Here is a 16,252-nt window from a genome sequence, read left to right on the forward strand (position 1 = left end):
GTGTGTGGGTGACCCACCGTGCCAGCCCTGTTCGCTGCTGTCTGGTGGAGCTCAGTCACAGACCTGAGTTGGGTTCCAATTGGCTCCCACTCTCGGGGTGGATGAAGAAGATGGGGGACGTGGGGCTGAGTAGTGCTGGTCATGTCCCGGGCCTGGCCTCTGGGGTCACATCCTAGGACTGAGGGTGGAGCTCAGCCGCTGAGGCTCTGGGCTCGGGGCCATCGGTGGGTGGGGCGCGCTGGGCTGGAGAAAGCCCAGGTGTCCAGGGAGGCACAGGAGACCACCCAGCTGGCTCAGGCTTGGGGGACAGACTCCCCCCGATTGCTGACCACTGGGAGTAGGGCTGGAGGCAGGCTACTTCCTTGAGCTTCACGCCATCCGGGACAAACCTCCCTCCAGGGATTACTATTGAGTTTGCCCAAAGTCCTCCTCATTCTAGTGTGCCTGGCCTTGTGCCTCCAACAGAAAGAGTGGGGTGGGCTGGGAGTCGGGGAGGCTTCCTGAAAGGGGAGGTACTGGAGCAGGGCCTTGGGAATGGAGTGGAATTTTCACTGGTGGGGAAAGGTGGAGAAAAGGCTTTGGCAAAACCCTGGAGGTGGGAGTGGGAGCCTGAGGGTACTAGTCAGGGAGCTGGGAAGGCGGGGCTGGTGACTTGGAAGAGAGCCTGGATGCCCAGCCCAGGGGGAGTAAGATGGGGACACTTCTTGGATGGCCAACATGACCAGCCATTCTTCCCTGCTCCAAAGAGGTACCTCGGCTGGACTCAATGAAGCCCCTGGAAAAGCACTATTCAGTTGTCCTGCCGACTGTGAGCCACAGTGGCTTCCTTTACAAGACCGCTTCTGCAAGCAAGCTGCTGCAGGACCGCCGTGCCCGGGAAGGTGGGTGCTGTGCCACACCCCGCCACGGCCTGTGGCATGCTGGCATGGCTGCAGGGCCACGGCAACTAGGGCTGGCCAGGCTGGTGGACCCATGAGGGCGCCAAGTGGGCCCTGGCAGAGTCACCCTGGAAGACTTCCTGGATATGGTCTATGGCACACAGTAGGTGCTTAATAAATGGACTAATTGGGGGTGGGGCACACACCGCAGAGCAGGTCACTGGCAGAGTTTCCTCTAGACTAAAGAAGGCTTGGTTGAGCTTCTGTTGGGTGTGGGCCCTGTGCTCGGCATCTGGTATTTGAAGCCTGTGCTGCCTGTGCATTGTAGGAAGTTGGAGTACTAAGCTTACAGCTCTGTGCCTCCCTGACATCAGCCTTTCATTCGCTCCCCAACTCCGAATAAAATCAGTCCTTGCCACATCCCACAAGAACCTACAGTATCACTGCCCCATGCCATTACCTCTCTGACCCCTTTCCCCCTCGCTCACTCTGCTCCAGCTCTGCCAGCCTCTTTGCTATTTCCCAAACATGCCTTATACACTCCCAGCAGGACCTTTGCACCTGCTGTTCCCTCTGCCCTAAGTGCTTTCCCCCAAATGTCTACATGGTCCATCACTTCATCAAGGTCTCCGTTTAAATGTCACTGCTGCAGAGATGTCATCCTGACCAGGTTATCCAAAATAGCACATCCCCTTTACCCTATTTTTTCTTCACACCACTCATCTGACATTAATTTGTCTTTAACATGTATAGCTATTGATTCTCTGCACCCCACTGGAACAGAAGCTCCTCTTGGGCACCGCTGTAGCCCCCAGCGCCTAGGACACTACGTGGCACACAGTGGGCACTTGACACATGGCTGCAGAAAGAAGGGTGACTGAGGCAGGGCTGGGGCGTCTGGAGGCAGCCCATCCTCAGGGACAGGCTTGGGGACACATTGCCCTCCCAGAGCCCCCATAGACAGGATGAGAGACAGTGTCTGCCATGGGAACACTGTTGAGGCCATTGCTCTCTGCATCGCTCAGCACCTCCTGCATGAAGCGCCTCTGGGATGAAGCCCTCCAACTCTCAAAGAGATGTCTTTGGAACTCTATGCTGTGTACAACTTCACTGCCCCACTCTACCTCCCCTTGCCTGATAATGTTGTTTATGTAACTGCCTGAGTCATCCTTTTTGCCCTGGGTGCCAGGAAGCTCTGAGCCACAGTGAAGCAGTGCTATGAACTATACAAGCCTACATGGCCTTGACGTTCTAGTCTTTCCACGACCTTTCCTGGTGCAGATTCCCATTTCAATTTCCTTTATGGGATCTTGTTAGTCTCCTCAAAGCCATTGTGGGAGGACATGGTATAGAGTGATGGATGCTTCTGGCAAAGGAGGCTGGGGCACTGGGGTGGGCATAGAAAGCTTCTTGTGGCATTTGGGCTGTGGGCAAAAGCTGGGAGTGGGGGATATGTACCCATGAATGGCCAGAGAGGTAGCTGGAGAGGTTGGTAGGGACTGACCCAGCAGGGCCTTGACTGCCAGGCCAAAGGACATAGACTCTGTTCTGAGGACAAGGGTGGCCACGGAATAGTTTTGAGCAGAGGAAGGATGGAGTCTGATTTAGCTAGATCACTCTTGGATCTTGGAGGGGGCCAGGCCAGGAGACCAATGAAGAGGCCACTGCAGAGGTCTAGGGGGAGAGGATGCGGTGTGGGCTAGGCTGGGGCAGCAGGGCTGAAGAGAGGAGGGTGAGTGTGGCGTAGACTTGTGAGCTAGAATGAAGAGCACGTGGGTCAGGTGGGACTGGGGCCAGGAAGGATGCAGAGGTGGCTTTCAGGTGGTGTGGAAGGGCTCCCTCATGGCTCCCTGCACGACTTCTTCCCAGAGTTCAGCCGACGCTGGTGTGTCCTTAGCGACGGGGTCCTGAGCTACTATGAGAATGAACGAACAGTGACCCCCAACGGGGAGATTCGGGCCAGTGAGATTGTGTGCCTGGCAGTCCCCACTCCCAACACCCACGGGTGAGCACCCTTGGGCAGAATCACAGGCTATTGTTGCTGTGAGGTCCAGCCCCTCACTGGGGAGACAGGGAAATAGGCCCAGAGAAGGGCAGAACCTCCCCAGGGGTCACACAGAAAACTGGGGCTGTACAAGGGCTGACCCAGATCTCCTGAGGCCCCAGCCCAAAGCTTTCTCACCACTTCTTGGGCCAGAGGAAGGGCAGTCACAAGGGCAGTGTGGAGGGGGCAGAGAATGGCAGTTGATGGGTTGGGGGTGGACTGGGGCTGGGTGGGGGGGGCCTGAGTCCTGGCCCATGTATTTACAGCTTTGAGCACACCTTTGAGGTGTACACGGAGGGAGAACGGCTGTACCTGTTTGGGCTGGAGAGTGCCGAGCTGGCTCACGAGTGGGTCAAGTGCATTGCTAAGGTGGGCCTGGGTTAGCAGGGCAGATGTAGGTTGTCTGATGGGTGGAGTGGGACCTGCTGGCTGATCTTATGTACCCAACCCCTCATCTGTGATGGAGCAGGGGCTGGATGGAGGGCAGCAGGGCAGGCTTCTCAGGCCAAGGGCCTGACATTATCTGCAGCCTCTGAGGGGCAGTCAGGAGACCTATCTCAACTCTACAGAAGAAGGGCTGAGGGCCTTGCCCTCCATAGGTGCTCAATAGATGTTTAATAGTGAATGACAATCAGAGCCATCTTACGATGGACCATGCTACCTCCAGGGGAGTGAGATCCTCGTCCCTGGGGGTATGCAAGCAGAGGCTGGAGGGAAGAGGCAGGGAGGCTGCAGAGGAGAGCTCCACCTTGGGGACTATAGCCAGTTGCTCTCTGGGGTCCCCCATGCCCTGAGAACCTGTGACTCTGTATCATTCACTTGTTCATAGATCAGTTGTCTGTAAGCCTCCTGAGGATCAGTCCTCAGGGGCCTGGGGGTCCAGGTAAGCCAGTCTGGTCCTGGAACTTCAGTAGCTCCCATGTGGGAGGGGGAGACAGTTGGGATCCAGACAGCAACAGCAGTGTAATCAGTGCTTCCACAGAGGACAGGAATGCTCTGGCGCTGTGGGGGCCCAGAGCAGAGACATCTCTGATGGTGTCTGGGAAGCCTTTCTAGAGGGTACATCAGAGTAGGTATGAAGTGGGGCATGATACCAAAGTTCAGTCACTGTTGGGTTCTGGCCTGGGGAGAAGAGGAGGCAGCTGGGTGGTCGGAGGGCACTTGCCTACAAGCCAAGGAGCTGGGGTGTCCTGGGCAGGCAGTGCTGTTGGCTAATGCAGTCTACCTGTCTGCTGTCCCCACTAGGCATTCGTGCCCCCCCTGGCTGAGGATCTGCTGGCCCAGGATTTTGAGCGGCTTGGGCGCCTACCCTACAAAGCTGGCCTGAGCTTACAGCGAGCCCAGGAGGGCTGGTTCTCCCTTACCGGCTCTGAGCTCCACGCCGTCCTCCCAGAGGGGCCCTGGGAAGAGCCACTGCAACTGCGGAAACTGCAGGAACTTTGTGCGTGGATCCAGACCCGGGTCCCCAACCTCCAGGGCACCATATCCTGGGCTCCCAGGTCCCCAGTCCCTGTCTGGAAGGCTGAGCTCTTTCCTGGCCTAGCCAGGAACCAGCCTGCCCTCTCATGTCCTCTCCTTCCCTTGGAGTGCATCTCAGCCACCCCATATACTGATGAGTGGGTTGGTCCCAGGGGTATGTGTGCCCAGAGAGCTTCGGGAGGGTGCAGGTTGGTGAACAAGGCCTGGGCCTCACCTTGATTGGCCCCCCTCCACAGCCATCCAAGGGGACAGTGAGAACCAGGTGCTTGTGCTTGTGGAGCGAAGGAGGTGAGCCGTGGCCTCCTGGGGGGGCCCGAAAGGCACGGGGAGGGATGGGGTGGGGAGAGCCCCTCAGTGACTGACTGTCCCTGGCCCAGGACACTGTACATCCAGGGGGAGCGGCGGCTGGACTTCATGGGTTGGCTGGGGGCCATCCAGAAAGCAGCGGCCAGCTTGGGAGACACACTGTCGGAGCAGCAGCTGGGGGACTCTGATATCCCAGTGATCGTGTACCGCTGTGTGGACTATATCACGCAGTGTGGTGAGCCCCACCCCTCCCAGGGGGACTAACCGCCTGCCCCAGAGGCAGTCCCCAGCTCCCATGATGACCATTGGACCCCACCCCCCAGGCCTGACCTCCGAGGGCATCTACCGCAAGTGTGGGCAGACGTCGAAGACGCAGCGGCTGCTGGAGAGCCTGCGGCAGGATGCCCGCTCAGTGCGCCTCAAGGAGGGCGAGCAGCACGTGGACGATGTCTCCTCAGCACTCAAGCGCTTCCTGCGCGACCTGCCTGATGGGCTGTTCACTCGTGTGCAGCGCCTAGCCTGGCTGGAAGCCTCAGGTGGACCCTGCTGCCCCGCCCAGCCTTGTTCTCTTTTATCTCAGGATCCCCTCCCCTCCCCCTATCGTGCTTGGACAAGGTGTGCCCCCGTGAACATTGTCCCATACCCTTATCCTTGCCGAGTGCCTGGCCTACTTGGACTTGGAGGGTGCAGGGAGTCCTGTTGCCCAGCGGGAGAGGTGGAGCAGCCAGAAGAGTGGGACGGGAGGTGGCTGTAGGGGGCTTTCTGACCTGATCTCTCTGTCCCCACCCAGAGATTGAGGATGAGGAAGAGAAGGTCTCCAGGTACCAAGAGCTCCTGGCACATCTGCCCCCTGTCAACCGGGCCACGGTGAAGGCCCTTATCAGCCACCTGTACTGGTGAGGGGCACTACCATTGTGAGGCTCTGGGGGGATGGGGTGGAGAAGGTTCTTCTACTGGCTGACCTGCCTGACTGCCCTTCCTGGGGAACCAGGTAGGCCTGGGAACTAAGTATTGACTGTGATCTGCCCTAATCTTGGATGTTTTGTCTCAACTTATTTCCTGGAGGGTGGGAAAGTTGGAGATTTTTCATCTTGGGGCCAGGGTAACTTGGCCAGATCTCCCAGCTTCCCAGCCTCTCTCCTCACTAAGACACAAGACATGGCCAAAAAGACTGTCCCCTCCCCCACTTAGCTAATGGTCCCCCCTGACCAGGACCTTCCCTGGTCTCACTCTGGTGGCCAGTCTTGGACCTGTCAGGAATTGGGAAGGTGAGATGGGGAAGTTCTGGGTCGGATTCCTCACTCAAGGTCTCCTTCCTCCCTTCTCCAGTGTCCAGTGCTTTGCAGACTTGAACCAGATGAACACGCACAACCTGGCAATTGTCTTTGGGCCCACGCTCTTCCAGACAGATGGGCAGGACTATAAGGCTGGCCGTGTGGTGGAAGACCTCATTAGCCACTATGTGGTGGTGTTTAGTGTGCGTCCCTGGCCAGTGGGCAGTGGATGGCAGGGTTGAGCCTCCCAGATGGCAGTGATCATCTGTCCCTACCCCTTTCCCCTTCCCAGGTAGATGAGGAGGAGCTGAGGAAGCAGTGGGAGGAGGTCACTGCCATTGTGAAGATGCGAGTGGCTGGCACTGCCAGTGGGACCCAGGTGAAGGCTGGGGCCTGGGTGGGCAGCTCAGGGCAGCAGCCACCCACTGCCTAGCCTCTAGCTGAGCCCTGTCTCCCTGTAGCATGCTGGTGACTTCATCTGCACAGTGTACCTGGAGGAGAAGAAAGCAGAAGCCGAGCAGCATATCAAGGTTGGGTCTGGGGACCTAGAAAGCCAGAAGAGTCAGGCTGGGCCAGCTACAGGCTCGGATGGCCGGGGGAGCAGGGCTTTCATCTCAAGGACAGCCCCACTTTAGGACCTGTATGTGGCTGGTGCCAAGGCCTGTCTTTTTCCCTGCTCATAAGGACCATTCAGAGACACCCCTCCACATCCCAGGACTCCAGAGGACCCTGAGAGGGGTGGGCTTGGGCTTTGAATCACACAGAAGGTTGTAGCAGAGCAGGGGTTGGGGGCATTGTTGGCTGATCCCTTTCTTCTCGGGCACCACAGATCCCAGCATCCATGACAGCTGAGGAGCTTACTCTGGAGATCTTGGATCGCCGGAATGTGGGCATCAAGGAGAAGGACTATTGGACCTGCTTCGAGGTCAACGAGAGGGAGGAGGCAGGTGAGTGGGCACTGGGATTGGTGCAGGGTATGGTACAGCCTATCTCGCCTGGGCTGCAGCCCATCTGTCCTACCCTGCATTGTGGGGATAGTGGTGGTGAAAGGGCTTTTGGATGACAGATGTTGCTGTCACACTGATGAAGACTGTGATCTCAATGATGGTGGTGGTGGTGTACTAGCAAGGGTTGAGGTGACAGCTGTAGCAGGGGTTGTAGGGACAATGGAAGGAGTAGATGGTGTCGGCTGTGATGATGCTTTCTCAGATGTCTGAGAATGGTGTTGCATGTCGGGGTGATGGCATTGAATTTGATAGTGGGGGACACCATTCCTGGTGGTGAAGGAGGTGATGGGTAGTGACGATCCATCAAGAGGGGTGGGATGGTGGCCATGGCGGTGGTGGTGTAGTAGGGGAGGTTGTGATGGTGTTGAGAAGGGCCCTCGGTGGTGGAGAGGGTGCAGTCAATGCATCAGTGAAGGGAGGGCTTGATGGCAGTGGAGGATGAGGGTGTATCTTCAGTTTTACTGTTATTTGTTGAGTGCCAGGCACTGGGCTGAGAACTTGGACACACGGTCCCTGTCCTCTTGGGGGTTGGTCTGGTGTGGGATGGAGATACTGATCCGATGATCACACCAATAAATTACATCTGCACCTGTGTTAACTGCTGTGAGGGAAAGACCCACAGCGTCACCAGAGCTTATACCAAGGTCTCTGGCTTCAGACGCACCCCCCCCCCAAGCAGCATGTGAAGGGAGAGTAGGGGTTACTTGGTGAAGAGGAGGAAGTGCTTCCAGGCAGGGGGAACAGCATGGGCAAAAGCCCTGTGGCAGGCCGAGGCACAGCCCTTTCAAGGGATAAGGGCAGTGAGGGGTTGTGGCATGGGGTGAGGCTGGAGATCGAGGCAAAGGCAGCCACGCAGGGCCTGATGACAGTGCACAGCCACTGAAGGGTTAGTGATTAGGAGTTGAAGATTGCTACTTGCTGTTGGGTGGGGAGAGGTGTGGGGAGGGAAGCGAGAGCATGTGACATACCTTCAGAGGCCGTGGTGTTAGTCCAGGGAGAAGATGGTAATGAGGGCCAGTGCGGTGGTGGTGGTGCAGATGGACAGAGCAGAGAGCTTGGGCACGTTGGGAGTGGGGAGAGGGAGGGGGTTGTTTCTGGCTGGAACAGTCTGATGGGTGGTGGTGCTGTTGTTTCTCTGATGGTGGACACACAGGAGGAAGTCACGAGCCTGGGTCTGGACATATTGAGTTTGAGCAGCTTTGGTCACAGCTAGGTGTGTCGAACCTGAAGCTTGGTCGTAGGCAGGGTGGTCACTATAGTGGGAGTGGACGGTGGATGTATAGGTGATATGTGCCCATGTGCCAGCCCTTGGTGGTGTCAGGCCCCATGGTCCCAGTGACAGTGGGTGTGACCTCTCCCCAGAGCGCCCCCTGCACTTTGCGGAGAAAGTGCTGCCCATCCTGCACGGGCTGGGCACAGACAGCTACCTGGTGGTGAAGAAGTACCAGTCCATGGAGGCCATGCTGCTGTACCTGGGTAGGTGGTGCCAGCAGGGCGGGGCAGGCTGGATGGGTCCCTCCATCCAGAGCCAGGGCAGGACCTGGTGTCACCAGGTGGGTGGGCCTCTATGGAGGCTGGGGCAAGATAGAGCAGAATGGGGCAGTTCCCTTCATCTTGGGACCCAGCCCTGGAGCATGTGGATCTGTGGATAGGGGGTTAGTACAGCCCATGCCCACTCCAGTCCTCCCCCAGCCAGCCGTGTGGGTGACACCAAGCATGGCATGATGAAGTTCCGTGAGGATCGCAGCCTCCTGGGCCTGGGCCTGCCCTCAGGTGGCTTCCATGATCGCTACTTCATCCTCAACAGCAGCTGCCTGCGGCTGTACAAGGAGGTCCGGGTAAGTGGCCCCACCAGGTCCTGCCTGTGACAGGCATCTGCACCCCTGAGTGTGCCAGACACCCATGCACAAACATCCCCCTTGGTCTGCCCATGGGAGTATCCTCATTGTGAGGTCTTGGGCCAGCACAGCAGTTGGGGAGAGCTGTAGATTCTCAGGGACCCTCCTACTGTGGCCCTGGGTAGCCAGTCTACTGTGCCCTGCAGCCCCACTAGGCCCTGGTACCTTGATTCCATGACATCGTGCACATGCTCTGTCTCGCCTGTGCCTTGTCATGGCACCCACAAGAACATGGTACATGATGACAGCCCCAAGTTGTGGCATGCCCTGTCACTTCACAGGTCATAGCCCTCTTGGTCGATACTCCACTCCCACAGTGTCCACATGCCGGCTGTTCTCCCAGACGAGACTCCCATCTTGGCACCTCCCTGTCTTCTGCACATATGTATCATATCCCCCCACACACCTCTACACCACTGTCCTGGCTCTAGACCTGCGACTTCTTCCATAACATTGGTCCTTTATCAAACAGAGCCAGAGGCCATGGAGCGGGGCCCCTGAGACCGTGAGTAGCTGTGGGCCGACTGCCAGCTACCTTACACTGCCTGGGGGCCAAGTGAGCCGTGTGGGAGCATGGGGACCCAGCCAGGGCTTCTGGCCATCTCCAGGCATGGTTCCCTGCCCTCTTGCCACCCCACCTGGGGCCCATGGCCTAAGCTCCTGCCCTTCCTCCCTATCCCTGTCCCAGGGTCCTTTTCCCACGATAGGATCCCCTATCAGTGCAATGCTCTAGAATTTTCCAAAGGACTCAGTGTGGAAGTTATGGAGCTAGTCATAGAGGCCCCTAGGTTTGGATTAAAGTTCTGATCCTCATATCCTGTCACCCCTGGAGTCACCCTCTTTCCAATTCTGAAGAGAGTTCCAGGGCAATCTGAATATCCTTGCTGCTACTACGTTCCTAAAATGCCAGGGTGCGACTAGAGGCTCCTAGGATATTCCGTGCCTGTGACAGGAGTTCCCTCTGCAGCATCCCTGGCTGGTTGTCCAGTCTTTGTACACCTCTGGGAGAGGGGAGCTCATTCACTAGCCCTATTCCTAGAGGGATACCTCTATCTAGGAGAAGGCTCTTGCTCAGGTTCAGCTGAGAATCTGCCTCCCATGATGCCCCTGTGGGTCCCGGCTGTGCCTTGAGGGCCACAGAGCATAGATGCCCTGCAGAGACAGACAGCAAAACATGGTTCCAAGCCCAGTAGTCTAGCCGAAGCTCTCGCAGCCGCCTCACTAGTGTCTTCAGCACCTTCTGCCCTTGTATCTCCTGAGGATATCTGGATAGGCCTGGCTGTCATGGAGGGAGCAGAGCAAATAGAGCAGGACCCTCACCTCCTTCTCTTTGTACATTATACCTCTCTTAATGTAGCCTGGGCTCCTGCTGACCCTTGTAGGGAATGCCTCCTCTCCTTTGCCTGCCTCTATGATCACATCCTCACTCCTGGGCCCATCCACCACTCTAGTCAGTTCCGCTTGGTTCTGGGATGCTGTTCCCTTGGTCCCCTCCCTCTGGAAGTGCTTAGCCCCATGCAGCAGAGCAAGACCATCAGTGAGGGCAGACAGGATGGAGGATGGCCGATCCACCTGGAAAAGTAGCTGCATGGAGGGGAGAAGGCAGGAGAGCTAGCAAAATGAATTAGATCTAAAGCTTATCAAGTCAGGCTTGGAGTCTGGCCCTTCATGCACTGAGACTTGTAATGCTCACTACTGTCCTGTGAGGAGGGATATTTTCCCCATTTCACAGGTGAGAAAACAGGCTTTGGGTGACTTGCCCAGTGCCATCTGTAGGTGGTAGACTGGGATTCAAACCCAGATTTGTTAGAGTGAAAACTCATACTTTGTATTCCTGCAAGTACAAGAACTTGAGGACTCGGCAGAGAGGGGCTGTTCAGCTCAGGGTAAGTGGTGGGCTCCACACCCCAGTGACAGCCAGTACCTCTGGCCTGTCACAAGCCCTGAGCAGGTGTGGTTTGGCTACCAAGGTGTTGGTAATTCTAGTATTTGTTGGTTTATGAAGCAACAGGACAGAATATTTGAAATTGGGACAATTCCAGGCAATTCAGTGTATGTGGTCACCCAAGCCTCATCCTGGGGTGTCTCCCATTGTTGCCTCTAACAACGGGAGGCAACAACCTGGAAGAGACTTTAACTTGGAAGAGGCACATTCTAGAAAGATCTTGGTTCCAGCAGAGGTCTTTGAGTACCCAGGGAGAACTTCATTCTCTGCCAATGACCTCATACCTCAGATATGCTGGAAAAATTAGCTGTTTGGTTAGAAATGAAGTCTATGGGGGATTCATTCTCAAAACGAGACTGCATTGACTGAAGTTCCACCCTGCAAGACCCCCTTCATCCTTCCTTTCTTAGCCCCCCTCATGTCATGCACATGCCACAAAGATAACATGCACACCGGAGCCCAAGGAAGGAAGCCTGAGGATTGTTTTCAGATTCCCAAGGAGCCACACCTGGTTTGAGTGCCTCGATTCCTGCAATATTATCCACGCCTGACTGGGACTGTCATTCCTGTCATGCTCGTGAGCCTGTCCTTTCTACTCTGGACTCACTTTACCTCTTGCTTCTAGTTCTCTTCCCTTCCTACCCATGGCCCAACTTCTTCCAGGACAACAGCCTGATTTCCATTCCCTCAGCCTCATTTCTTCCACACCTGCAGCCCAGTTTTCCCCACATCCTTCCTCCATGCCTGGAGCCTTGTGCTTTCTGTGCCTGCAGCCAGATCTCCTTCGCAGCCTCTGTCTCAGTCTTTCCATTCCATTTGCAGGCTGACTTTCTTCCCTGCTTGCATGCAGGTGTCTTTCTTGGTGTGTTTTCCCCATACCTTGTTTCTCCCAGGCCCGCAGCCTGATTTCCCTTCTCACTGTTCAGTTTCCTCCCTATCAACAGCCTGATTGTCTGAAGTCTAGTTTGTTCCAGGCCCTACTGGGCACATGACCATGGTCAGGTCAGGTGCTATCTGTAGAGGACATGGGGCTCCCTCATTAGGGCTTTGGTCGTTAGGGGTTATTGGGGTAAAAGCTGGGTGAAAAGTCCCTACTAAGTCCCTCCTAAACCATACCTCCTGTGACAGCACAGAAGTCTCCACCAATCCCTGGGCAGCTTGTCTTGTAAACTTTCCACCTCCCCTGGCCATCCCCTAGTCCCCTCTCTTGTTCCTGAGGAGGAGCCATGCCTGGGGGAGGCTGGGAGCAATGGTGGGGAACAGGGTGGAGGTGGCTCGATCTTTGACCCCCAGTTCTGGTTGTAAGTGACTCCACCTCCCCTGCCATCCATCCTGGTGTTCCTGCTGGCTCCAGGGGTGCCTGGTAGGGGAGGGCTTTGAGCAAGTGGCCCCCAGAGCAGGAGGAAGGCTCATTAGCTTGACCTCCAACCAGCCTCTTCTTTGAGGGTCATCGCTCCCATCCCCCTGCCTCCAAGCCAGCCTGCTTCTTCCAAGCCCAGACCCATATGCAGAGGCGGGGGCCAGAAGTGAATGTATCAGTGACCTGGTGCCCCTCCCCAGTACATTGGTCTCTTGCTTTCAGACATAGACTGTTGGGAAGTTCTTCCTTTGGTCTATTGAACAGCTGTTCTGCTTCAGCTTGAGTCATTATCTTTCTCCTTGTGGAACCAGAGAGCTAGTAGCTGCTGACCCCTTAGGCCTTCTGCTCACACGGTCAACCCTGGAGTCTCCATGGGGCAGGGAGGGGTGAGGAATGAATAATCTGAGATGGACACAGACACAAGCCGCCGCCAGAGATTCTCAGGTCGTGCTGCTCCAGCTCTGTGCCTGAGGGTGGAGTGTTGCAGTCCTCCCTCCACATGCAATCTGATTCAGGCCAATGTACAAGTTGATTGTCCAATGCGCAGAGCAGCAGGGTGGGGCTGGGCTTCACTGCTGTGGAAGTCCCCCTTGGGACAGCTGCCTCGGGGACTGAGGGTTGATTGTCTGACACTGCTGTAAGGGAGAGAAGCCTGTGGGGCCTAGGGCTGGGGGCTGGTTGGGCTGGATTGTGAACAAGGATGGCTTTGTCAGGAAGGCTTCCTGGTGGAGGAGACCTGTACTGGGATGCAAAGGGGGTTGGGGAGGAGGAGTAGGGAAGGGGCCAGTCGGGGGAACTGCTCGAATGCCTGCTCTGGCCGACAGAAGTGCCCTCTTCTCTCCTCCCCACCCCAGAGTCACCGGCCTGAGAAGGAGTGGCCCGTCAAGAGTCTCAAAGTCTACCTGGGAGTGAAGAAGAAACTCCGGCCGCCCACCTGGTGAGCCGGGACTGGGGAGATAGGCCTGTAGCTGGGGCCTGCAGGGGGGTTGGTACTGATGGGGGAGGCACAACTGGGGGCTTTGAACTTGATAGGGGTTGGTGCAGTGGTTCTGAAGGTGTGGTCCCCCAGACCAGCAGCATCAGAATCACCTGGACACACCTTGGAAGCACAAATTCTCAGGTCCCACCCCAGACCTACTGAAGAGTGGATTTGGGGGGTGGGGCCTAGCACTCTGTGTTCTGAGAAGCCTTCCAGGGCACTCTGATGCTTGCTTATGTTTGAGAACCACTAGCCTGGATTCAAATCCTGTCACTGTCTGTCTCCGGGGCCTTTCTGTGCCTCAGTTCCCATATCTACAGAATAGGGAAAATAAAAAGTTGAAAAGTGATGCTTGCCACTATCATCATTATGAATTGCAGTCACCAGACTTGGATTTCTTACTCTCTCCTAATCTGCTGGCTGTGCCTGACTGCCTGGGATTAGGGCAGGCCTGGGCTGGGGTAGGGGCTGGGACTGGGGGATAGGGGAACCAAAGGCCTGGGAGGCTGATGGGAGCTGAGAGAGGAAGAGGTAGTGGCCAGGGTGTGCTTCGCATGCAGGAAAGCCTTGAACTCTGGCCCAGGCTCTGGCTTCTGTCCTGGGAACCTGGGCTTTGAGGCCTCTGCAGGCTGTCCAGTGACCCCACCCCCATCCCTCATCCTCTGCAGCTGGGGCTTCACGGTGGTGCACGAGACAGAGAAACATGAGAAGCAGCAGTGGTGAGCGAGGGCCCCATTCTGAACCCCAAGCTGAGAGAGGTGGTGGCATGTCTCCCTTGATTGGGTCCCCCATTGCTGCCCCGCTCTGTGCCCTTTTGGGAGACCCTGGGCTGGGAAGATGGGAAGCTCTCTCAGCCAGGCTCTTAGCGGGATCCAGACCTGTGCCCTACCCTGCAGGTACCTCTGCTGTGACACACAGATGGAGCTCCGGGAGTGGCTTGCCACCTTCCTCTTTGTGCAGGTACCAGGTGCAGGGTGTGGTGTATGAGTTGGGATGCTGGGAGGCTTTTATTAGGGAATTGTTTAGGGAAGAGGGAGACAAAACTACCAGGTCCCTGGGCTGAGTTCTTTCCTGTAGCTACTTCTTTTAACCCTGAGCTTAGTCAAGGTCTAAAGGGAAACAGGGTGGATTCTATAGTTCCTGGTTCCTGGTAAGAAAAGGCACAGACATGTTATTCTAGAAGAAATGTTTTCTTGGTGCTGCATTCTTGGAGGAGTTTGTGGATCCAAAGATGGGAGTTGTTGAGTAACACTGGCTGTGTTTTGCCAGGGATGCAGTCATGTTCTCCTAGCAGCTGCTTCTCATAGCGTCTGGGATCAAAGCTGAGGGTGTCACCTCAGATCATAGCTGGAGGCGTTTCTGGGAAATGGGGGGCAGGTCTGGAGCTAAGTGTCTGGGCAGCTGAAGCTGAGTCCAGGCCCCAGTAGTTTTCCTCCCCGCTGCTCCCCAGCACGATGGCCTGGTGTGGCCCTCAGAGCCCTCACGTGTGTCCCGGGTGGTGCCTGAGGTCCGGCTGGGCAGTGTTTCACTGATCCCCCTGCGTGGCAGTGAAAACGAAATGCGTCGGAGCGTGGCTGCCTTCACTGCGGATCCCCTTTCTGTGAGTGGCTCTCCATTCTAGGAGCAGGGGCTAGGGACCTGGCTGGTTGCCTGCCTTCTACCCCACAACCCACCTCTCTGAGTGCCCTCCGGCCCTCTCCCTCCATCCCCCTGACAGGCCCCTTTGGTGCATGGGAGCCCCCTCTACCTGACCCTGGGGACCCCAGCTGACTTGAGCACTCCCAGGCCAGCAATGGAGAGTGGTTACAGAAGCTTCAGGAGGGCCCCTGGCCCCTCTGAGCCACACAAAGTATTCATGGAATCTGGGCTTCTGTGCCTTCTGCAGCTCCTCCGCAACGTCTGAGCACAGAGCTCACCCCGGGCTCTGGGACTACGCGCCCGGCATCTTTCGTCTGGACACCCTCATGCCCTGCATGCATGTGTGAATCAGCAGGGGGCACATGAGGAAGCCACACTCTGCACCCCACATCCTGACTGCAGCATGGGGTTCCCTGGCAGGGGGTGGGGGGCAGCAGCGTCTGCCTAGGGAGGAAAGCCTCCCAACTCTGACCAGGTGCTCAGCCCTCCTGGCCTGGCCTGTTCACCCCCCGTGTTACTGACCCTGAGTTTGTGGGGTTGGAGAGATGGGCCTAAATCAGGGGCTCTGGAGGACCACTATCCCTTCAGAGGTTCGAGGCCCTGGGGACCCCGCTGGAAGGGAGCCCACCCCATTGCCACAAACTCCACAACAGCAAAAAGTGGGTGCTCTAAAGGAACACTCAGTTGGGGTAGTTGGGTAAGTTTCTATAGAGCTGAGAACTGGACTTTGGGGACTTTGGCCCCCCTTCCAGTCTGGGCTGACTGGGAGGGCCCAGGCTGCCTGATGCCCCTTCCCCACTTTGGGGGCTTTTTGATAATATAAATATATCTGTATATTTTACCCTGTGGTGCTGAGGCCTGTGATTGGTTGGGGTAATCGGTGTCCTGGGGCAGGAGTGGACAGGAGGTCAGGAGCCTAGTACCCTGAAGCTGGGGACGTGGGTCCTGCTTTCTCCAGGCTCTGAGCTATTCAGTCCCTTCCCCCTACCTCAGGCAGAGCCCTGGCCTGGCTCCGTGCCATCCCCATTGTACTACTGTGTGGCCTGGCTGGGGAATGCCCATCCCGATCTTGGCCAGGACAGACTCCAGCTGGACCTGAGCTTCCCCTGCTGCAGTCTTGAGTCTGAGCGAGGGCCTGGGTGTAGCACATCAGTGACTCAGGGCAGCCCCACAGCAGCCCCTGCTGGACACACAAGGTCACAGAGTGACAGGAGCTTTAGTAAATTAAATTAGGAAGAAAGACCTTCAGGTTACCCTTGGCCCCTTTGCGTACTCCTCCAGAGGTGGGGCCTGCCTTGCACCAGAGAGCTGCCCTCACTGGTTACTGTCTGGCCATCTCTAAGATGTGGCCCTGGCCAGTAGGGGAGAAAACGAGCTGTTCAGAAACAGATTTGGGACTCCCTGGGAAAGTGCCAGACACCACATTCCCGCCTCTGCCTAGAGC

General features: G+C 56.7%; 1 protein-coding gene across 1 annotated transcript in view; it reads left to right on the forward strand.

Annotated features, from left to right (window-relative positions):
* The window catches only part of ARAP1 (ArfGAP with RhoGAP domain, ankyrin repeat and PH domain 1), a 58,407-nt gene extending 42,758 nt beyond the window's left edge, over positions 1-15,649 (forward strand). Inside the window, exons 16-34 of the mRNA XM_063093762.1 lie at positions 747-881; positions 2,748-2,883; positions 3,189-3,291; positions 4,168-4,363; positions 4,638-4,689; positions 4,779-4,942; positions 5,031-5,243; positions 5,498-5,603; positions 6,037-6,184; positions 6,274-6,360; positions 6,443-6,511; positions 6,811-6,928; positions 8,351-8,464; positions 8,681-8,826; positions 13,046-13,128; positions 13,839-13,889; positions 14,067-14,130; positions 14,621-14,770; positions 15,056-15,649. Of these exons, the coding sequence (XP_062949832.1) occupies positions 747-881; positions 2,748-2,883; positions 3,189-3,291; positions 4,168-4,363; positions 4,638-4,689; positions 4,779-4,942; positions 5,031-5,243; positions 5,498-5,603; positions 6,037-6,184; positions 6,274-6,360; positions 6,443-6,511; positions 6,811-6,928; positions 8,351-8,464; positions 8,681-8,826; positions 13,046-13,128; positions 13,839-13,889; positions 14,067-14,130; positions 14,621-14,770; positions 15,056-15,073 (2,153 nt within the window). The 3' untranslated portion in view covers positions 15,074-15,649. The remainder of the gene's footprint in view (positions 1-746; positions 882-2,747; positions 2,884-3,188; positions 3,292-4,167; positions 4,364-4,637; positions 4,690-4,778; positions 4,943-5,030; positions 5,244-5,497; positions 5,604-6,036; positions 6,185-6,273; positions 6,361-6,442; positions 6,512-6,810; positions 6,929-8,350; positions 8,465-8,680; positions 8,827-13,045; positions 13,129-13,838; positions 13,890-14,066; positions 14,131-14,620; positions 14,771-15,055) is intronic.
* The last annotated feature ends 603 nt before the right edge of the window (positions 15,650-16,252 follow it).

This window comes from Cynocephalus volans, chromosome 4 (assembly GCF_027409185.1).
Source record: "Cynocephalus volans isolate mCynVol1 chromosome 4, mCynVol1.pri, whole genome shotgun sequence".
NCBI lineage: Eukaryota > Metazoa > Chordata > Mammalia > Dermoptera > Cynocephalidae > Cynocephalus > Cynocephalus volans.